The following is a 19902-nucleotide window of genomic DNA, read 5'->3' on the forward strand; positions in this document are numbered from 1 at the left end:
CGATTAAAATTTTAATTTATTTTCATTCTTATTAATAAAGTACATGGGCTGTTATATATTAAATTATCCTAATTAATTCATCCAATGATCCTGAAAATTTTCAAAAATGGCTTAATAGATTATACAGAATTAACCTCCTCATCTATTGGAAAAGTGTAATATCAACTGGAAAAATTAACTAAAAATTACCCTAAATTTATTAGGATGAAATAGTTATTTAACCTTCAAAAATTAGAGGTTTATTACTAAACAGTATCACTGATTTGTTCAAAACAGAGCTCTGAATGACTGATAATGAAACATTCTTCGTTTGGCAGATTCAACATTTAACCCAGTGTATTTTAGATATTTCTTAAAGTTTTTAAGCAAGCTGCACATAAACAGTCAATTTTGATAGGACAAACAAATAACAGAAATTCTATTTAGTTTTTTTTTCCTCTTAAAAATATAAAAAGCAAACCTGAAGTGCTGCCAGCTTCCTCAAAATCAATATTTCCAAGGTGCAGGACACCAGCTACTACCCGGAAGAGATCAAGCTTTTCTTCATCATCCAAACCAATTTTTTTCATAGCTGTGCACATTCTAATAAAATCACCATGGTCATCTAACAGAGGATCTTTCAAAGAACCTGCTTTAACATACTACAAAACAAGAAGACACCAATTAACTGATCATTACATTATTTAAGTCAACTAAAACTACTACACCAGGTCAATTAATGTACTATATAACATGCAAAAATAAAATTTGTCAATGGGAAAATCTTTACTATTCTAACATTCAAAAACAAAATGGCCAGGAAAAATGTACACAGGATCTCTCTATTCTATTTCACTATTTACTACACGTGACTCTACACTTATCAGTAAAAATTTCAATTAAAAGAATAAAATTAGATGTTTTTCAATTAAATTACAATTTTCACTCTAAAGCATTATAATCCTAGGACATTAGAAAAAGGTATTAAAAAAAAAAAAGAAAAAGGTATAAATTGAGTAAAAAAAGGGAATATCAATAGTTGAATCAATGTCTACAGATTTTTTTAAATGAGGTCCTGATAAATATATTCATTTAATTATTCCACAATGTATACATGTATCAAACATTACATTGTACTTCAATGTACTGTATAAATATATATTATTCTTGTCAATTAAGTAAGGAAGAAAAAGTAGGTTAAAAAGTGCAATAAAAAATTTAAATGTGACAATTAGTATGACATTCCTTTAGGTTAAATGCCACCAACTGCACCAATATTAAGTAGTAGTAAGTAGTGGACAGGCTGATAGAATGTTCATGTCTGAGAATTCTTTTTTAAACCTTTTTATTTGCATACATATAAGGTAAAGGATATTAGTAAGCATTAGGCTTACTCTAACAATTTAGGCAATGATTTAAAATATTTTAGAAAAAATGAAGAGAAAATTTGTTTTCTCTCCTAAAGGAACCTGCATGTAATGTACTCATTTGTTAGATTCTATACTAACTCAGAAGAAATAAAGAAGAAAGTCAGGTCTGCAGAAACTATAAGGAGAAACATAAAAGTTACTGGACACAAAAAGATTGTACTAGAAATTTTCCAGAACTTGAGAATATATGTTAAACATTAAGTAACAGGATCATGATTAACTGGTCATTAAAGATGCCTCCAGGAGATGGATATCTTTTCCCCCCAATAAGCAAATGATTCCCAGCTCAAGCTGTAATTGTCTTTCCACAAAATTATTTAAAATGTTCAATTATGAATGTGTAACAATTCTGGAAAATGTCTAAGACAATAAAATTCAATTTTGTTCTTAAAAGAAGCCAAGGAAACAATCACATGCAGCCGAAACTGTTCAGCAGAAAACACACATCATGCAGAATTTTTAGTCTTGCAATCAAAGGATTGCTTCATTTAAAAACTATTTCTAATCAAAAGTTAAAGAACATATTTGCTGTATGGCAGACTAAAAATACTGCATTTTTCTAAAAATTACACACAACCTAAAGACATTCAGATGGAATTGGGCAAAGGGTTTAATTAGTCAAAATGATCACCTCATCCTCCTGATAAAGAAGACATAAAAAGTAATTTAAACATATTAATCCATTATTTACCTATATGCATACACACACACTCAATCAATGTAAATAAGATTTCTAACAGAGTATAATGACTCTAGAATAAGAGGGCAATTTTCTTCTTTCGAGAGTACACACTACTCTTTGGAGCGTAAACTCTGGTTTTCTTTCCTCTCTACTCCATTTTTTCCATGACAAATGATCAAATTTTTATCTTTTTTTCCCCCTCTTCAGAACTCCTGCAATGTCCACTAAGAAACGTCTCCATTATCTTAGTGAAAATAATGCAACTTCTATATTTTGATATCTCAGAAAAACAGTCTTATCAAGACAAAGACAATGTAATAAATATTAATGTTCCTTTTTAAAGTACCAACTATGACTTTAACAAATTTTATAGTTTATAGTTCAGATTCTGTATCTATAATGATAAATAAAATATCAAATTAAACAAAAATTTACTGTAGGCTTGTCTGCTCAGAATTTGAAATAATGAAACATTTTATTTGCTTTCTGTTCTTTTATATAAATATACTAAAGATATAAATCATCTGATCCATTTTAAGAGGAGTCAAAAATATTGGGCGTACAAATATAGAAGCACTAAAAACTATTATAAAAACTTGTTTGATTAATCAACCTAAATTTTTAATGAAATTAATAATGGTAATATTAACCAGTAGCTATCATTAATCCTTACATAGTATTTCATAATTTAAGCCCCTGGAATACATGCAACTTAGTATCACTTATTAAACACTGCATATTAAAATTTATAAAGGGTTGTAAATTTTTAATTTAGAACTTAATGTTTTAAAAATAATGGTATAATTATATCTAATTACTCTTAGAAAGATAATTCATTGAAACCAATATATAAAATTATTCATAATATATTACATAAATATCATGTTTTAAACAGAACTATAATAATATATAAGCTTTTTTTTTTTTTTCCTTTGAGTTGCAGTCTTGCTCTGTCACCCAGGCTGGAGTACAGTGGCGCAATCTCCACTTACTGCAGCCTCCATCTTCTGGGTTCAAGCGATTCTCCTGCCTCAGCCTCCCAAGTAGCTAGGATTACAGGCACGCACCACCACATTTGGCTAATTTTTTTTTTTTTTTTTTTTTTTTTTTTTTAGTAGAGACAGGGTCTCACCATGTTGGCCAAGCTGGTCTCAAACTCCTAACCTCAAATGATGCACCCGCCTCAGCCTCCCAACATGCTGGGATTATAGGTGTGAGCCATTGCGCCCAGCTAGTTTTTTGTTTTTGTTTTTGTTTTTGTTTTTTAAACTCTGTAGCCCAGGCTGGAGTACAACAGCATGATCATTGTTCACTGTAGCCTTCACCTCCAGGGTTCAAGTGATCTTCCCACTTTAGCCTTCCAAGTAGCTAGAACTACATAGGCATACACCACCTAACCGAGCAATTTTTTTTTATTTTTTGTAAAGACAGGGTTTCACTACATTGCCCAGGCTGGTCTCAAACTCCTGGCCTCAAATGATCCTCCCACCTTGTCCTCCCAAAGTGCTGGAATTATAGGCGTGAGCCACCACACCCAGCCTATAAGCCTTTCTTCCCAAGAATGCTTAATCTATTTACTGTCTACATCAAAGCTCACTTCAGACTTGAAATAGACAATAAATTGTAAAAGACATATACTTAAGCTCAAGTGGGTAATATAAGAGTAAGTTTCAAAAATGCTAGAAGAGAATGATTCTTAGGCAATTTAATGCCTTCATGCTTGAAAAGAGAATGAGAGGAGAGCAGTGATACTCAACCAGGACGAACCAGAACCCGGGACTTCAGTAGATACCAACAAGAGGCATAAAGTATTACACTGGGAAACAGACTTCGATAAATATTTAGTTTTTAAAAGTATAAGCCTTTAGAACTCTTACTTGGGCTCCAAAATAAAAATTATAACACATCTTTCAGCATGACTTTCTTTTTTACATTAAAGATTTTAAGAAAAAAGGTCTACTATACCTCAGGACTTTTGCGGTTCTGTAAAATCTGTTTGTCAGTTTCTTTGTTAGCAAAGTATCTAGTGCAGCCTCGGTTTAAATACTATGACAAAACAAATTAAATAAATTAACATATATGATCCACAGGGAAATAACACAGGAGAAAACACAACTTATCAAATAGTGGCAACCATGAGGAATTTCTAAACACAACTTGAGTACTGTTTAATGTTTGATCTCTCCACTAAAATACTTCAATATTTATAAACATTTTTTTCTACTAATAAAACCAGGAATACTAAAAATCCTAATCTCTGAAAGTAGATTAAATAAAATGATTAAAATAAAAATCAATGACATAAAGGTTTTCTACTTTTAAAGGGCAATGATTTTATATCTTTTCAGCATCAAAAACCTAAATACAGTCCATAAAATCATGAAAATCAGCTTCCTACTAAATACGTAGAATCTCAAGTAAGGACCCACACTGTGGTTTAATTTTTCAAGTAATATTTTAAATTCTGAATAATTAAGAAATACTATCCTTGATTTTCTTAATTTCTGATTTTTAGAGTCAGTTTTTTAAAACATGCTTTTCACATTTACTGACAGTTAACAATAATTGTACATAAATTACAGTACTTGCTTTATGGAGCAAATAATTTTAGGTTTTATTTCAACGATTTACTTTGCTTCCCAAAGGCTTTTAAAAGCTAAATACTTCCACACTATAGAATAAGAGTAGTAGTTCAGAAAAAGAACCTGTATCAATATCAACAAGAATCTACTGCTCACATTTATTAGTCTTGCAATTGAAGGCTTGCTTCATTTAAAAACCGTTTCTAATCAAAAGTTAATGAACACATTAGCTATATGGCAGACTAAAAATACTGCATTTTTCTAAAAATTACACACAGCCTAAAGATGAAATTCAGTTGGAATTGGGCAAATCTGACCAGGAAGGATGTACACAGAGAACAGAATGGATAAGTTTTTTAAACACCTCAGCTTCTCGTAAATCAGGTCACTATGATTTTATTGTACCATGGCATGAATTCCCATCCCAGATTAAATACACCACATCATACACATACCAAAAAAAATTTATTATAAATTTGAATTATTTGGGGATAAATTAAATTTCAGATAATCAATACAGCTATCATTCCTTCTCCATTATAATTAAATGCTAAAATACAGTAAAAACAAGACAACAATATATATATATTTTTTTCTTCTACCCTAGAATCTTTGGGGGAAAAAAATAAAAGAGAAGGGAGAAGAAACAATGTTGGAAAGCATTTTCAATTGACCATTTCAAGTAAGAGCTCTTTTACTTAGCAGAATAATAGCTTAAACATACAAAGTCAAAACCAATGTTACTTTGCTACCAAGCATTTTGTCTCCTCACTCCAACTGTTTTGTCAAATACTTTGCTTCTGGACAGTGGGGCCTAATATTACAACGTTTTAGTTTTCCTGAAACTAGAACACTACCCCTGCCATCTATTCTTATTCTATCCAAGCTTTCTCTACATTCAAGGATCTATCCATGATTACAGCAAATGGCTCCATAAAAGAAATATTTGAAATGTTTAAATAATGCAAACATTTTAAAACCTTTTACTTTTTAAAGTATATGTGTGGTTAATACAAATGCTTTCAAATAGGTATACAGCCACAATTCTTTACACCCTAATTTTGATGGAGTAGTGATGTAAATTTTTAGTGACCAAAAAATTTCAACAATTTTGGAAGTGTTCAACCTACTGCAGGTTTCCCCTTTGCTTTTAAAACCTGATCTCTCAGTTATAACCAGAGAGCTAACCTACGGAAAAACCTGATGAAATCACTAACATAATTACAAGTCACTTTAAGACATAATTATTTGGGGGAAGTGGATATAGGAGTGTGTGTGTGCCTGCATATGAGAGGAATATTCAAGACGGTAAATGCATGCAACGCTGTTCCCCTACTCTCCCTCTTACCATAATAAAGACTTCCCTTTAAGAAAGAAAATTAGGCCTCCTGGTTCACACTGCAAAAGCAGGAAATCTTCTGACCAGATAAATTTTAATAGCTGCCCTTTTAGGATGCCTGCTATTGTACCAGGAAAGGCTGTACATTCTGAAACCCAGAAATACTATGCTCCCAAACCTTCAAGCAGAAAGAAATGCTAGATTAAGACCAGAACAGTCACATCACTGTACTGTCAACTAAGTGGTGACAAAACTACATCATTGTTATTATATTTTACGTAATTCACAGTAATCTATATTCCTTTTCTAAAAAACATAGTAAAAAAAGAAATGAAATAATTTTTCTTTACTTCCATGAAAATAATGTGGACAACTAGCTTCAAATTCCAATGAATTTGGAGAGTTCTAGAAAAGACTGGAGATTTTAGAAGTATATGAAGAGATACATTTATAAAACGTTTTAAGACAACAGACTTTTAAAATTTGCAAATACACATGAAAAGAAATTGGATGAAGTAAAAGAAAAGCTGTCTGTAAAAACACACAGCAACACAGCAATAATTATGTGTTATGATTCTCAAATGGATGATTTCTGACCAAAAAAGACTATCAGAATCACCTGGGGAACTCTATACAAACTACACTCTTTACTCACATTCCATTCCTTTGTATAAACTACATTCCCATATTCCATACACAGACACTGTTTTCTAACCTGAGAATCTGAAAATTATGTTAACCATTCCCAGTTATCTTTTTAATGCTGGCACAATGCCTGGCACCCAATGGGCAAGCAATAAATATTTGTTGTTGAAGTGAATTAAGAAATACAATCATGTGTCCTTTATTAATATTAATTCAGTGTTCAAACATTTTTACAGATAACTCAAAGGTAACTTTAAAGCCAATATTACATAACTATGATAAATTTCTTTTTTTTTTTTTTTCCTTTTTTTTTTTTTTTTTTATTTGAGACGGAGTTTCGCTCTTGTTACCCAGGCTGGAGTGCAATGGCGCGATCTCGGCTCACCGCAACCTTCGCCTCCTGGGTTCAGGCAATTCTCCTGCCTCAGCCTCCTGAGTAGCTGGGATTACAGGCACACGCCACCATGCCCAGCTAATTTTTTGTATTTTTAGTAGAGACGGGGTTTCACCATGTTGACCAGGACGGTCTCGATCTTTTGACTTCGTGATCCACCCGCCTTGGCCTCCCAAAGTGCTGGGATTACAGGCTTGGGCCACCGCGCCCGGCCCCCTTTTTTTTTTTTTTTGAGAGGGAGTTTCACTCTTGTTACCCAGGCTGGAGTGCAATGGCGCGATCTCGGCTCACCGCAACCTCTGCCTCCTGGGTTCAGGCAATTCTCCTGCCTCAGCCTCCTGAGTAGCTGGGATTACAGGCACGCGCCACCATGCCCAGCTAATTTTTTGTATTTTTAGTAGAGACAGGGTTTCACCATGTTGACCAGGATGGTCTCGATCTCTTGACCTCATGATCCACCCACCTCGGCCTCCCAAAGTGCTGGGATTACAGGCTTGAGCCACCGCGCCCGGCGATAAATTTCTAATTAAGTTTAAATTGATATGGGGTTAACATCTATCCTTTCATCTATTCCATTATGTGCCTCCTCATATAGTGTTATATTATAAATTCAGCAGTACATCTTAATACAGATCTCAGTACAGTGATCATTCTAACATGTTATACTTGATCTCATGTAAGTTACATACACAAAACAACTAGATTTCAAAATTCACTAAAATAAGTTTTAAGACTAATGGCAATTCTATTTTCAAAAACTGTATGAAATTATTTTTTCTTTGAGCCAGGGTCTCACTCTGTTACCCAGGCTGGAGTGCAATGACATAATCACAGCTCACCGCAGCCTCAATCTCCTGGGCTCAAGTGATCCTCCCACTTCAGCCTTTGGAGTAACTGGAACTACAGGTGTGTGTCACCAAGCCTAGCTTTTTTTTTTTTTTTTTTTTCCAGAGACAGGGTCTCACTACATTGCCCAGGCTGCTCTTGAATTCCTGGGCTCAAGCAACCCACACACCTCAGCCTCCCAAAGTGCTGGGATTACAGTCATGAGCCACTGCACCTGACTGTACGAAATTTCTTTTCTTTTGACCTACCCGAAAATTATCTGGTGAGCTCAAATGAAGTTTTTCTCTAATATCTTCAGAAGCACCAGCACACAACCTATAAAAGATATGATAATTTCTTTCCTCTTTGCCTTGAACACAGATCCTAGATTTTTCTAGAAGATAATGTGAAACAAATCCTCCAACAACTGAGCTCTAAAAAACAAAACAGAGAGAAAATATATTTTTATATTTAAAGTCTTAAAGTATAACTCAGCAATCTTAAATTATTTACCTTTTCTAATACACATTTATCTAACATAGAGGTTATAATATTCATCAAATAAAGGGGGAAACAACAAAAAACTAAATGTAAGCTTAGAGTATTTATAACCGTCATCCTTCATTTTAAACATCCTCATTTAAGTCTCTACCCAAATCCTACTAAGTTTTGAGCCACTGCAGAATCACAATTGACCTTGCACCGCACCTCAACACAAGTGCTAGAATATCTTACATGACTAGCTATACGGTAATACTCAATGACAAAGTCAAATTCAGTATCTGGGTTTTAAATTCTGAAAGCAGCTTTTTAGGTGGTCGTAGTGGACATATACATTCCTGAAATCATCTAAAGTAACAATGAAACTTAAAGGAATTTATCATAAGTGCAAGTACAGCACCAACTGACCCCTGCATTTTCACAAAATTCCCAAAAAATATCATTCCAAAGCTTACTCTCACTTACCTTTTCATTAAAATGTATTTCTACAAATTTCCCAAATCGACTGCTATTATTGTTGCGAACAGTCTTTGCATTTCCAAAGGCTTCTAGGAGTGGGTTAGCTATTGAGAAATAAAAATATTCCATCAAAAAATTAGCATGAAGGAACATTACAAAATATGCATAGTATGCCTCCATCTGTTAATATATATGTCTAAAAAATGCTCTAAAAATATTAACATGAATGAATTTACATGTAATGTCAAATTCCACAAATATTTATTGACAGCCCAGTAGGCTCAGGTACTATTCAAGTCCAGGAGATAGGAAAATTTCTCAAACACATAAAAAGAAAATGTAAATGTTATAGGAAAAACTAAATTTTTAAGCCATTATGTTACAAAATTTATAACTTGATTTTAAAATTCTTTCCCTAAGACTTTTACTGTTTTCTCAAGTATATCAGGCTCACAAGAGTACTAATTATAATAGATAAAACAGCAAACCTCTTGTGAGAAAACACAGGCAAGAAATGTTATTACTTGACTTACTTTTGTAAAACATTTTACATATTAACATAGCCTCCAGATTTAACACTTTTACATGTACATCCAGTGAAATTTAACAAATTAAGAGTTTACAGGATTATCTAAGAAAGGCTCTCAGAATACTAGGTTTTAAAATCCTAATAAACAAATATAACATTTTCATTGTTATTTTATAATAACCCATACACATACCATGACCGGATAAGAGTCAATAGAGTCTACTCTTACACTCACCTAAGTCTCAATTATAAACATACAAAATTAGTGTTAATCTTACACACGTATTCTCCGTCAACAAACTTAAAGTGCTTCATGTTTAGTGTTAAAATATTTTTTTATGAAGCATGTTCTTGCTATAATAAACATGAAGCCATATTTCTTATGAAGCCTTTTCAAGTCTATTTCTCCTATCCACAGTAGAATGCGTAACTAGTCTCTAAGCTCTTTGAAAGCTCACTCCCCAGCCATTTTACTTGCCAAAGATAAGAAAGCAAACATTAAAACTAAAAGAAATATTAGCATATGTTCCTCATGTTTCAGATGGGACAAAAAAACTGAGCCAGCATGGTCAACTCACTCTTCAAAGGCCATCTAACTGGCTGCTGACAGAAGGAGGACTCATTTACAGGTCTCCCAACTCCCTTACCAGTAATCTACTAGTTTTTACTGAAGAATTTAACACAAGCAAAATATCCCCAAATAGGGTAAGAACCTCTCCAACAGAAAATCATATTAATGCTACTAATAATATGCTCATTCCAAAACCAGCAACTAAACTTCTACTACAGATGGCATCAAAAAAACTCTAGGCCCTTCCTGTTACATTTACCACTCTCCATTAAGAGGCTATAGAACTGGGTGCAGTGGTTCACGCCTGTAATCCCAGCACTTTGGGAGGCAGGCGATGACCTGAGGTCAGGAGTTCAAGTCCAGCCTGGCCAACATGGTAAAACCCCAACTCTACTAAAAAATACAAAAATTAGCCAGGTGTGGTGGCACATGCCTATAATCCCAGCTACCTGGAAAGCTGAGGCAGAAGTATCACTTGAATTCGAGACACAGAAGTTGCAATAAGCCAAGATCACACCACTGTACTCCAGCCTGGAGGACAAAGCAAGGCTCAGCCTCCAAAAAAAAAAAAAAGCAGCTATAGAAACATTTGGAATAATACTTCCAACTTTTCTCCACTGTAACACACTACACACCATACAGCACATTAACATGGAAGAAACCAGGCTTATATCCAATTGCCAAGTGCACCTCAAATGAGCAAATCACAATACTAGTCTTTTACTGAGGTAGCCCATAATTTGTTCTATTTTTATTAATTTATTCAGTTTTTAAGAATGACTCCCTCACTAAAGTAAGGCACTTTGCTGTGAATAAAGCATTGCTTACAAGATAAGTGCCTATCTGGGTATGTTACAACACCAAGTAAAAACTGTAAATGAAACTAGAAAATTATTTATATTAAAAAACTTTTACTGATGCTTAACTTTAAAAATGTTTATGGCCGGGCGCGGTGGCTCAATCAAGCCTGTAATCCCAGCAGTTTGGGAGGCCGAGGCGGGTGGATCACAAGGTCAAGAGATCGAGACCATCCTGGTCAACATGGTGAAACCCCGTCTCTACTAAAAATACAAAAAAATTAGCTGGGCATGGTGGTGCGTGCCTGTAATCCCAGCTACTCAGGAGGCTGAGGCAGGAGAATTGCCTGAACCCAGGAGGCGGAGGCTGCGGTGAGCCGGGATTGCGCCATTGCACTCCAGCCTGGGTAACAAGAGCAAAACTCCGTCTAAAAAAAAAAAAAAAATGTTAATTAGAGTTGCATTTAGATTGAGCTACATGGAGATTTTACATCATTGTGAAAAATGCACAGAGCATTTGCTATGATTTAGCAAAATGCATCAACATATAAGGCTCCTATTAAGTTTTTTTCTTTAAAATGTCAAGAGCATGCAGTGTTGCACTCGTATAGTCCCAGCTACTTATGCGGCTGAGGCAGGAGGACTGCTTGAGCCCAGGTGTTTGAGACCTGCCTGGGCAACATAGTCAGATGCTGTCTCTAATTTAAAAACAAAAAAGGCCAAGAGAGTGTTAAAATAGGAATTTAGTATGGCATGTAGTTAAGATGTCTAAGTTTATATCCCAGTTCCACAACTTATGAGCTATACAAGCTTCAGCATATTACCACCTCAGTTTCTCATCTTTAAAGAAGGGATAAAATAGTATCTAATTCATTCTGTCAAGATTTAAACTAGATAACAGATTTTAAACAAATGAGATAATGCCTAATATATCCCATATATGTTATTATCACCACCGTTATTTAAAATGCTTACTGAGTACATAGTGGGGAAAAGTAACATGGGGGAAGGAGAATGAGTATTCAGAGAAGCCTGTTTAAAACAGTTCAAAAGAACTACAAGAAGCCCAATGTGATTAAAGCGTGAGGAGTCAGAAGAAATATGACTCTGGATGAGATCAGAAGAGGCAGGAGCCAGACCACACAGAGCACTGCGGGTGATGTTACGGATCTGGGGCATGATGTTGAGAGCTATATGAAGCCATTAGACGATTTAAAGCAAAAGAAATTCTTCTGGCTGGGCGCGGTGGCTTTTACCTATAATCCCAGCACTCTGGGAGGCCAAGGCAGGTGGAGCACCTGAGATCAGGAGTTCAAGACCAGCCTGGCTAAATTGGTGAAAGCCCACCTCTACTAAAAATACAAAAATTAGCCAGGCATGGCAGCACACATCTGAAATCCCAGCTACTTGGGAGGCTGAGGCAGGAGAAATGCTTGAACCCAGGGGACAGAGGTTGCAGTGAGCCGAAATCATACCACTGCACTCCAGCCTGGGTGCTGAGTGACAGAGCAAGACTCCGTCTCAAAAAAAAAAAAAAGTATTCCAACTTTCATACAGAGACTGGATTAAGGAAAAGTAAGAACCTAAGTGAGGAGATCAAACAGGAGTCTATGATGCAGGAGGGCATCATACAGAGATTCAACATAGTGGTAGTTTAGGCCAGTAGTCTCCAAACTGAGCTACAAGAAGACTTTCTAAAAAGGTACGCTAGCATGGATAGCTTAAGGAAATCAATTTACACACTATTGCCTTTGTTAAAATGACTTCCCTTAAAAGCACCTTAATGCCAAATAACCTTTCTTCCTCTTCCCTTTACACAAAACAAGCTCCACAAAACAAACAGGAAGCTTAAAAAATACCTGTACTTCTTTCACTCATTCAACAGATGTTTATGCTATCTATCAGTTACTATTCTACAGGTTTGGAATACGAAACAAAAATTTCTGCCTTCTTCGTATTTTCATGAGGTGAGGGTGGGGGCAGAAACAACAGATATTAAGTAAATAACAAGATGATACATGAGCAATGATTTGTAGGAGATAAAAGAACATTCTGCCTGTAAGAAGTCTTGTAAATTAATTTCAGGACATGTATAACAATAGAAATAAAAATTAGCAATACCTTCAACAATTCTGTCATCAATATCTTGACCGGTTCCATAAGATTCAGTCAGGTATCTGTTTAAAATATAGAAGAAAAATGTTGATGACAATAATATGGTATACAATAATTTATACTTTTGTTATTATTTAGTACATATAAAACTGAAACTAGATCATCATTATAACTGTTTAAAAGCTAAACATATGTACTTAAATGCAACTATTCTGTTACAGCTTTTAAAATTTATTTAAAATTCTATTTGGGGCGAGGCACAGTGGTTCATGCCTATAATCCCAGCACTTTGGGAGAACAAAGCAGGCAGATCACCTGAGGTCAGGAGTTCAAGACCAGCCTGGCCAAATGGTGAAACCCCATCTCTACTAAAATATAAAAATTAGCCGGGGCCAAACACGGTGGCTCATGCCTGTCATCCCAGCACTTTGGAAGGCTGAGGCAGGCAGATCACAAGGTCAGGAGTTCGAGACCAGCCTGGCGAATATGATGAAACCCCATTTCTACTAAAAATACAAAAATTAGCCAGGTGTAGCAGGCACCTGTAATCCCATCTACTCAGAAGGCTGAGGTTCATCACTTGAACCTGGGAAGTGGAGGTTGCAGTGAGCCAAGATCACACCACTGCACACCAGCCTGGGTGACAGAGCAAGACTCTGTCTGGAGAAGAAAAAAAAAAAAAAAAAAACAATTAGCCAGGCATGATGGTGTGCGCTTGTCATCCCAGCTATTAGGGAGGCTGAAGCAGAAGAACTGCTTAAACCCGGGAGGCACAGGTTGCAGTGGGCTGAGACTGCGCCACTGCACTCTAGCCTGAGTGACAGACTGGGACTCCAACACAAAAAAATTTTTTTTTATTTGGGGGTACTATGCTCACTACCTCAGTGATGGGATCACTCACACCCTAAACCTCAGCGTCACAAAATATACTCATAACAAACCAGCACATGTATCACCTGAATCCAAATTTTGAAATTATAAAAATAAAAAATAAATTCTATTTGTATTGCCTTTAACATCTAATCGACATTAATTTTTAAACTCTTTAGGGAGTGTTCTGATTTTATCGAACTATTTGATTTTAAATATATCATATTCATCAACTACAGGAGATTTCAAAGCCTTCTGTGAGAGCCTGTTAATTCAATCTTTGGCTATATAAAATAAGGCAATCTCCCACTGAACAACTGGCAAGTTATCACTCTTCATGTTTCACTGAAATATAAAACACAGAGAAATAACTATTTGCCTGGCTCATTTCAAAACAAAGAACAATGCTTAATTTAAAATATAAGTTCACATTGTAACTTTATAATTCCTTAACTTTTTGTTCATTTTCATATGTTAACCATAGACTCATATAGACTATTACATACAGGAAAGAAAGAAAAAGAAACTGAACCACTTAGAATCCAAGAATATTGGTAAGAATTCATTAAACCAGAATTGTGTATATGTAAGAGTTGTCAACGAACTCTTCAATTGATTTTATATAAATAACTCTGAACAGCACACATATTTATATAATGAACAGAGAAATTTCAGAGTACCACTAGGTAGCAATCAACTAAGAACTATAATTCAGCGGGAACAACACTGGTGAATACGTTGCTCCTACCAGTAGTTCAACCATTAGGTCTAACCTCCATGGTTATGCAAATTAAAAGTACTACACTACAGTGAGTGTTATGATTCCTTCCATTTTTAAAATGCTATAATTCTAAACTAAGTATAAGGCCAGGCATGGTGGCGCATGTCTGTAATCCCAGCACTTTAGGAGGTCCAAGTGGGAGGTTCATTTAAGTCCAGGAGTTGGAGACCAGCCTGGACAACATAGCATGACCCTGTCTCTACAAAAAATAAAAAATTAGCCAGGCATGGTGGCACATGCCTGTGGTCCCAGTTACTTGGGAGGTTGAGGTAGGAGGATCACTTGGGCCCAGGAAGTCGAGGCTGCAGTGAGCTACGATCGCACCACTGCCCTACAGTCTAGGGGACTGGGCAACAGAGCAAGACCCTCGTTTAAAAAAAAAACAAACCAAATAAAACAAACAAAAAAAACACCACAGTGCCACGAGTTCAATTTAATGGCAGCAGAGGGAACACATTAGGGGGCAGGCTATAAGGAAACAGAAATAAGGAGGCCAATTATCATAAGCTTAAGGTAAAAAATTGTTTCAACCACGCTAACAACACACGTATAAACAGAATGTAAATGTTAGATTCTTAAGGAACATTCCTAGATCACCCTTTGTCTAGCCAGTACTGGTCTCCTCCAAGATCCTCATGTGAATAACACATCAGAGCTGGCTTCCGTAATCTATAGACTAGTTTCCATATAAGGTGTCTGTCTCTTTAAAGGGATACAGCCCACCATTCCAAACTATTTCATGAAGCATGCAAAGGTATTAAAAGCCAACCTGTTCAAATTCTCAAAGAAATATTTGCACACCCATGTTCATAACAGCACTATTCACAATAGCCAAGTGGTAGAAGTAACCTAAATGTCCATTGACAAATGCATGGATAAAGAAAACGTACCATGTATCTACAATAAAATATTACTCAGCCTTAAAACGGAAGGATGGGATCCAAAATAGCAAAAAATAAAATTAAAGGAAACGAAATTCTGACACATACTACAACATGGATGAATCGTAAGTTGAGCTAAATAAAATAGGCCAGTCACAGAAAAACAAATACTCTGTAATTTCACTTACACAAAAGATATCCAGAGTAGTTAAATTCAAAGAAAAACTGAAAAGTACAATGGTGGTTGCTAGGGGGCTGGATAAATGGAGGAGCTGTTGAATGGGTAAAATTTTAGTTTTCCAAGATGAAAAGTTGTGGAGATTGTACAGATTGGCTGCACAACAATGTGAATATACTTAATGCTACTATGTTATGCACTTAGAAATGGCTGACAACTTTTACAAAAGTATTTTTTTTTTACCAGAAAAAAAGTCAACCTGGGCAGAGCACAGTGGCTCATGCCTATAATCACAGCACTTTGGGAGGCCAAGGCAGGAGGGTCAATCGAGCCCAGGAATTTGAAATCTGGACACCACAGTAAGACCTCATCTCTATGAAAAAATTTAAAGATTAGCAGGGCATGGTGGCATGTGCCTATAGTCCCAGCTATTAGGAGAATGAGGTGGGACGATTGCTTGAGTCCAGAAGGTCAATGTTACAGTGAGCTATGGTGGTGCCACTGCATTCCATCCTGGGTGACAAAGTGAGACCTTATCTCAAGGTGGGGGAAGAAACAGGCAAGCTGCTCAAATACTTCAGGTTGGCTGAATACTCACCTTAGAACAAATTTTGTGTTTTCTGTTTTGCCAGCTCCTGATTCTCCAGATATAATGACAGACTGACTCATCTTGAGCACCTTCATGTCTCGAAAAGCTTTATCAGCTAGGGTCAAAACAAGACATTAATGATGAGTAATATATTAAATATAAAGTTAATAACAGAAAGTTCACTTAGGAGCACTTACTCTTAAAGAAATCATAAATGTCAGTTCAATGTTAATGAAATTTTAAAATAAAGTCATTCAAATGTGTTCAAAACATTTTTAAAGTATTTACTTTAAATATTCTCTCTTATTTTCCTAAAAGTTAAGTAATATGAAATCCAAATAAACAACTCTTAAGTTTCTGATAGAATGTCTCAATATTATGGGCTGTGGCTCATCTCTTCCTAATTCCAGAGATAATCTACAGACGGAGTTTAAAAAATGGTCACTATGCATAACTAATGAAGTCCCCAGTGAAAAGCAAGAATTAATGAGCTTCCAATTAAGAAATCTGGCAACCGAAAATTCGCTGGAGAAAAAAATACATAATTACAAAATGTATCTGTGGGTTTTTTTCCTATAATGCAACTATTAAATTTGTGCATCTTGTAGAATTTGTCAACATTTTACAACTAGGCAAAATTAACAGCTTTCAATTTCCTAGAGTTGCCACCTTTTACATATGTAATTTTTAACTATCTTTATTACATTCCAACAACTTAGGCTATGAAATGTATTAAATGTTAAGACTGCAAAGACAAGTTGAAAACAATCTAATGCCATTAAAGCAGTCTCAAATTAAGGCAACTTTAATTCAAAATTAGGTCCTTACCATTTGGCTCTATAAGACAACTATTTCTCACCTCAGACATGTGCCAAGAAGACTTTAGAAATGGCTTTTACTCTAAGGGGAGAATGCAAACTATATGCAAGAGTACACACGTCCCTTTGTCCAATTTATCGGCAACCTATTCCACCTTTTTTTTTTTTTTTTTTAGATAGAGTCTTGCTCTGTCACCCAGCCTGAAGTACAGTGGCATGATCTCAACTCACTGCAACTTTGACCTCCTGAGCTCAAGTGATCCTCCCTCCACCGCCTGCAGAGTAGCTGGGACTACAGGCAAGCACATGCCTGGCTAATTTTTTTCGTTTTTTGTTTTTTTTTTTATAGAAACAGGGTTTTGCATGTTTTCCCAGGCTGGTCAAGACCAGCCCTCCCAAGTGCTTGGATTATAGGCATGAGCCATCACACTCGTCCTCCACCCGTTTTTAAAGAATCATTCCAAACACTTGGGTTTTTTTAACCAGTAAAAAGCTAAAAATAAAAGCTGGTTTATTTACATTTTAAACATGTAGCTTTTCTCCAGTGATAAGTTTGCTCACATTCAGGTTCTAAAGGACGGGGCACCATTTTGCAGGCTGAACACACCGACGCCTGTCAGAGCTTCTCAGAGCCAAAAGTAAATCTGCTGCTGCCCTGGTAGAGTAATTACGTCAGTCACATTTACTCTACCTAGCAGTATACAGCACACAGGTCAACCAAATACGGAAGTGAGGCCTGGCTAGGCCAAAACGCAAGCATGAAAGGAAAGCCCAAAGAGAAACAGACTGCACTATGAACGAGTTCCAGTATGTGTCATTTAGCTGCTTTATGTCTGAATGCAAAGGGGTGGCTAACACCTCCATATTTGGTGGCAAGAGGGGTAATTTCTCATTCTGATCAAATAACTCCACCTCCTATGCCTGAGAGCTGGAAGACTTCAAAATAAAAGAGAGGCTGAGAAAGGCAAAGAGACACTACTGTCTTCCCACACAGATTCTCCAGTGGTATGAAGCATACACTACTTTTATTCCTTTAATTTTATAAAGCTCTGATGCAAGATGATGCCCAGAAGTCTGCTCTTACAGTTCCAATCTAGCCAAAGTAACACACTCACAAGGGATGAACTGGGTAAGAGACAAAGGCCAGGACCTTGAAACTGTAAAGGAGGACACTTTAAGATGGAGCTGAAGGTACTAAGGACTCTAAAACTGCCATGAGGTCAGCTTTTATGACATCCTACTTTCATCTGGGCAAACACAGGCATTTAACACAGATAGCGATGTATGCCTGCTCCATGAGTTGGCTATAAAATGATTCTTCCCCACGCTGTGTAAAATACTTACTCCTAACAATGTTGATATACCAAAGAGGTATACAGTTCCTCCAAAATATATATTCAATTTGTGGTATATTTTATTAATCTAAAAGAAAAACTGAGTAAATATGTACAATACAAAGAAAGACAATAATTAAAATACAACTAAAATCACTTACCAATTGCAAAGACGTGAGGTGGTCTTGTCCCAAGAGATTTTCCTTGATATGACTTTATTGTTTCTGAAGAATATATTTTAGGTATGTCAAAGTATGGATTCACTGCAATCAGAATGTTGGCGACATAGGTCTAAATATGAAAAGCATAACATAAAATTTTTCAATTACTATTTTCATTAAAGATAAAGCTCATAGAAGAAATAAAACGAAGATTATTTCCATTCTCTATAACTAAGACTCCCAAATCAGTCCTAAATATTCTTTTATTCCCTGATCTTTACAGGAATCCATATTTCTCCAATTCTTAATAAATATTTATATCTTACCACCCCATAGGCACCTCGTTCAGCATATCCAGTCAAGATTATCTCTTCCCACCTACCTCTGCCTCAAAGAAAATATTCTCCTTCCATGTGCTTCCCCAGCAACACGGCATCACCACCAAGTTACCACAGACAGAAATCTGAGTCTCTAGCTCCATCTCATTCAGCCTTCTTCTGTTGACTCCACTTATAAAATCTACCCCTACAGCTAAGTTTTGGTCATTTGTATTCCTAACCTACTTTATTCACCCTGCTACCGGGGAGTTTAACACAGCTCAAAGCAGCTCTGGGCCCATCCCTATCACTGAATGCCAAGGATTGATTTCGCTCTGTGGTGACCATTTGGTCCCAGATTTCGTCCAAACAATGTATGTTAACCGCTGCCTAGAACATTTATGGGTTAAATGGTTAATGAGCAACTTAAGCTTACTTCTAATTTTGGAATTTAGTACATATTAGATGCTCAACATGAGTCAGCTGACTGATTAAATTTTGCTTCTAAATGTATTTCTAATCAAGAATAGCCACATTAAACATGTTCTTTATTTAGTTGATTTTGAAAAATATCAGGGAGAAAAGTATATTCTTAAAACTATATGTAACTAGAAGATGGCAAGTACACTCATTTGGAATCAAATAAGTAAGTTCTATTTCCCAGCTGTCACTACTTGGACAGATGGCAGAGACTAAATGTAATTTAGTCAGAATTGAGTAAGTACAATTAGGCAAATTGATAGTGATATAAAAGATTAAGACTGTCATTTGATCTAGTAAGTGTCAAAGAAGCCATGTGTTTTCTTCGTTCAAAAATAATGAAGAGACCCATCTTTATAACAGGAGAACTACAGTGGGGTAATTTATCTCCAGCCACCAAATGACTATATGGTTAGGTCATATTGGAATAAAGTCTCATGCATGCCCAGAGAACAATTATAATTAAAACATGCTAGGTTAAGTATCCATCTGAATGATTTAGTGTAAACTCTATTTATACGGAAAGCATTTTCTTTCATTTTTTAATATTCTGGACTTTCAAGGCAGAGTATCTAAAAGTCTAATGAAATTCAGCAACTATTTAGGCTCTATGGTCAGCATTCCTGCGTTCTTGATATTTCCTCA

At 35.7% G+C, this 19902-nt stretch overlaps 1 protein-coding gene across 9 annotated transcripts in view; it reads right to left on the reverse strand.

Annotated features, from left to right (window-relative positions):
• Positions 1 to 19902, reverse strand: part of MYO6 (myosin VI) — a 150957-nt gene that overhangs the window by 61497 nt on the left and 69558 nt on the right. For all 9 annotated transcript variants that reach the window (XR_012517310.1, XM_074398043.1, XM_074398042.1 and 6 more), the window contains exons 5-11: positions 18461 to 18590; positions 16157 to 16262; positions 12855 to 12910; positions 8843 to 8940; positions 8146 to 8310; positions 4057 to 4137; positions 461 to 641 (exon numbers count right to left, since the gene is read on the reverse strand). Coding sequence is in view for 8 of the 9 variants with exons in the window: in XM_074398043.1 (XP_074254144.1) it covers positions 461 to 641; positions 4057 to 4137; positions 8146 to 8310; positions 8843 to 8940; positions 12855 to 12910; positions 16157 to 16262; positions 18461 to 18590 (817 nt within the window). In the remaining variant the exon portion in view is untranslated. The remainder of the gene's footprint in view (positions 1 to 460; positions 642 to 4056; positions 4138 to 8145; positions 8311 to 8842; positions 8941 to 12854; positions 12911 to 16156; positions 16263 to 18460; positions 18591 to 19902) is intronic.

This window comes from Saimiri boliviensis, chromosome 4 (genome assembly GCF_048565385.1).
Source record: "Saimiri boliviensis isolate mSaiBol1 chromosome 4, mSaiBol1.pri, whole genome shotgun sequence".
NCBI lineage: Eukaryota > Metazoa > Chordata > Mammalia > Primates > Cebidae > Saimiri > Saimiri boliviensis.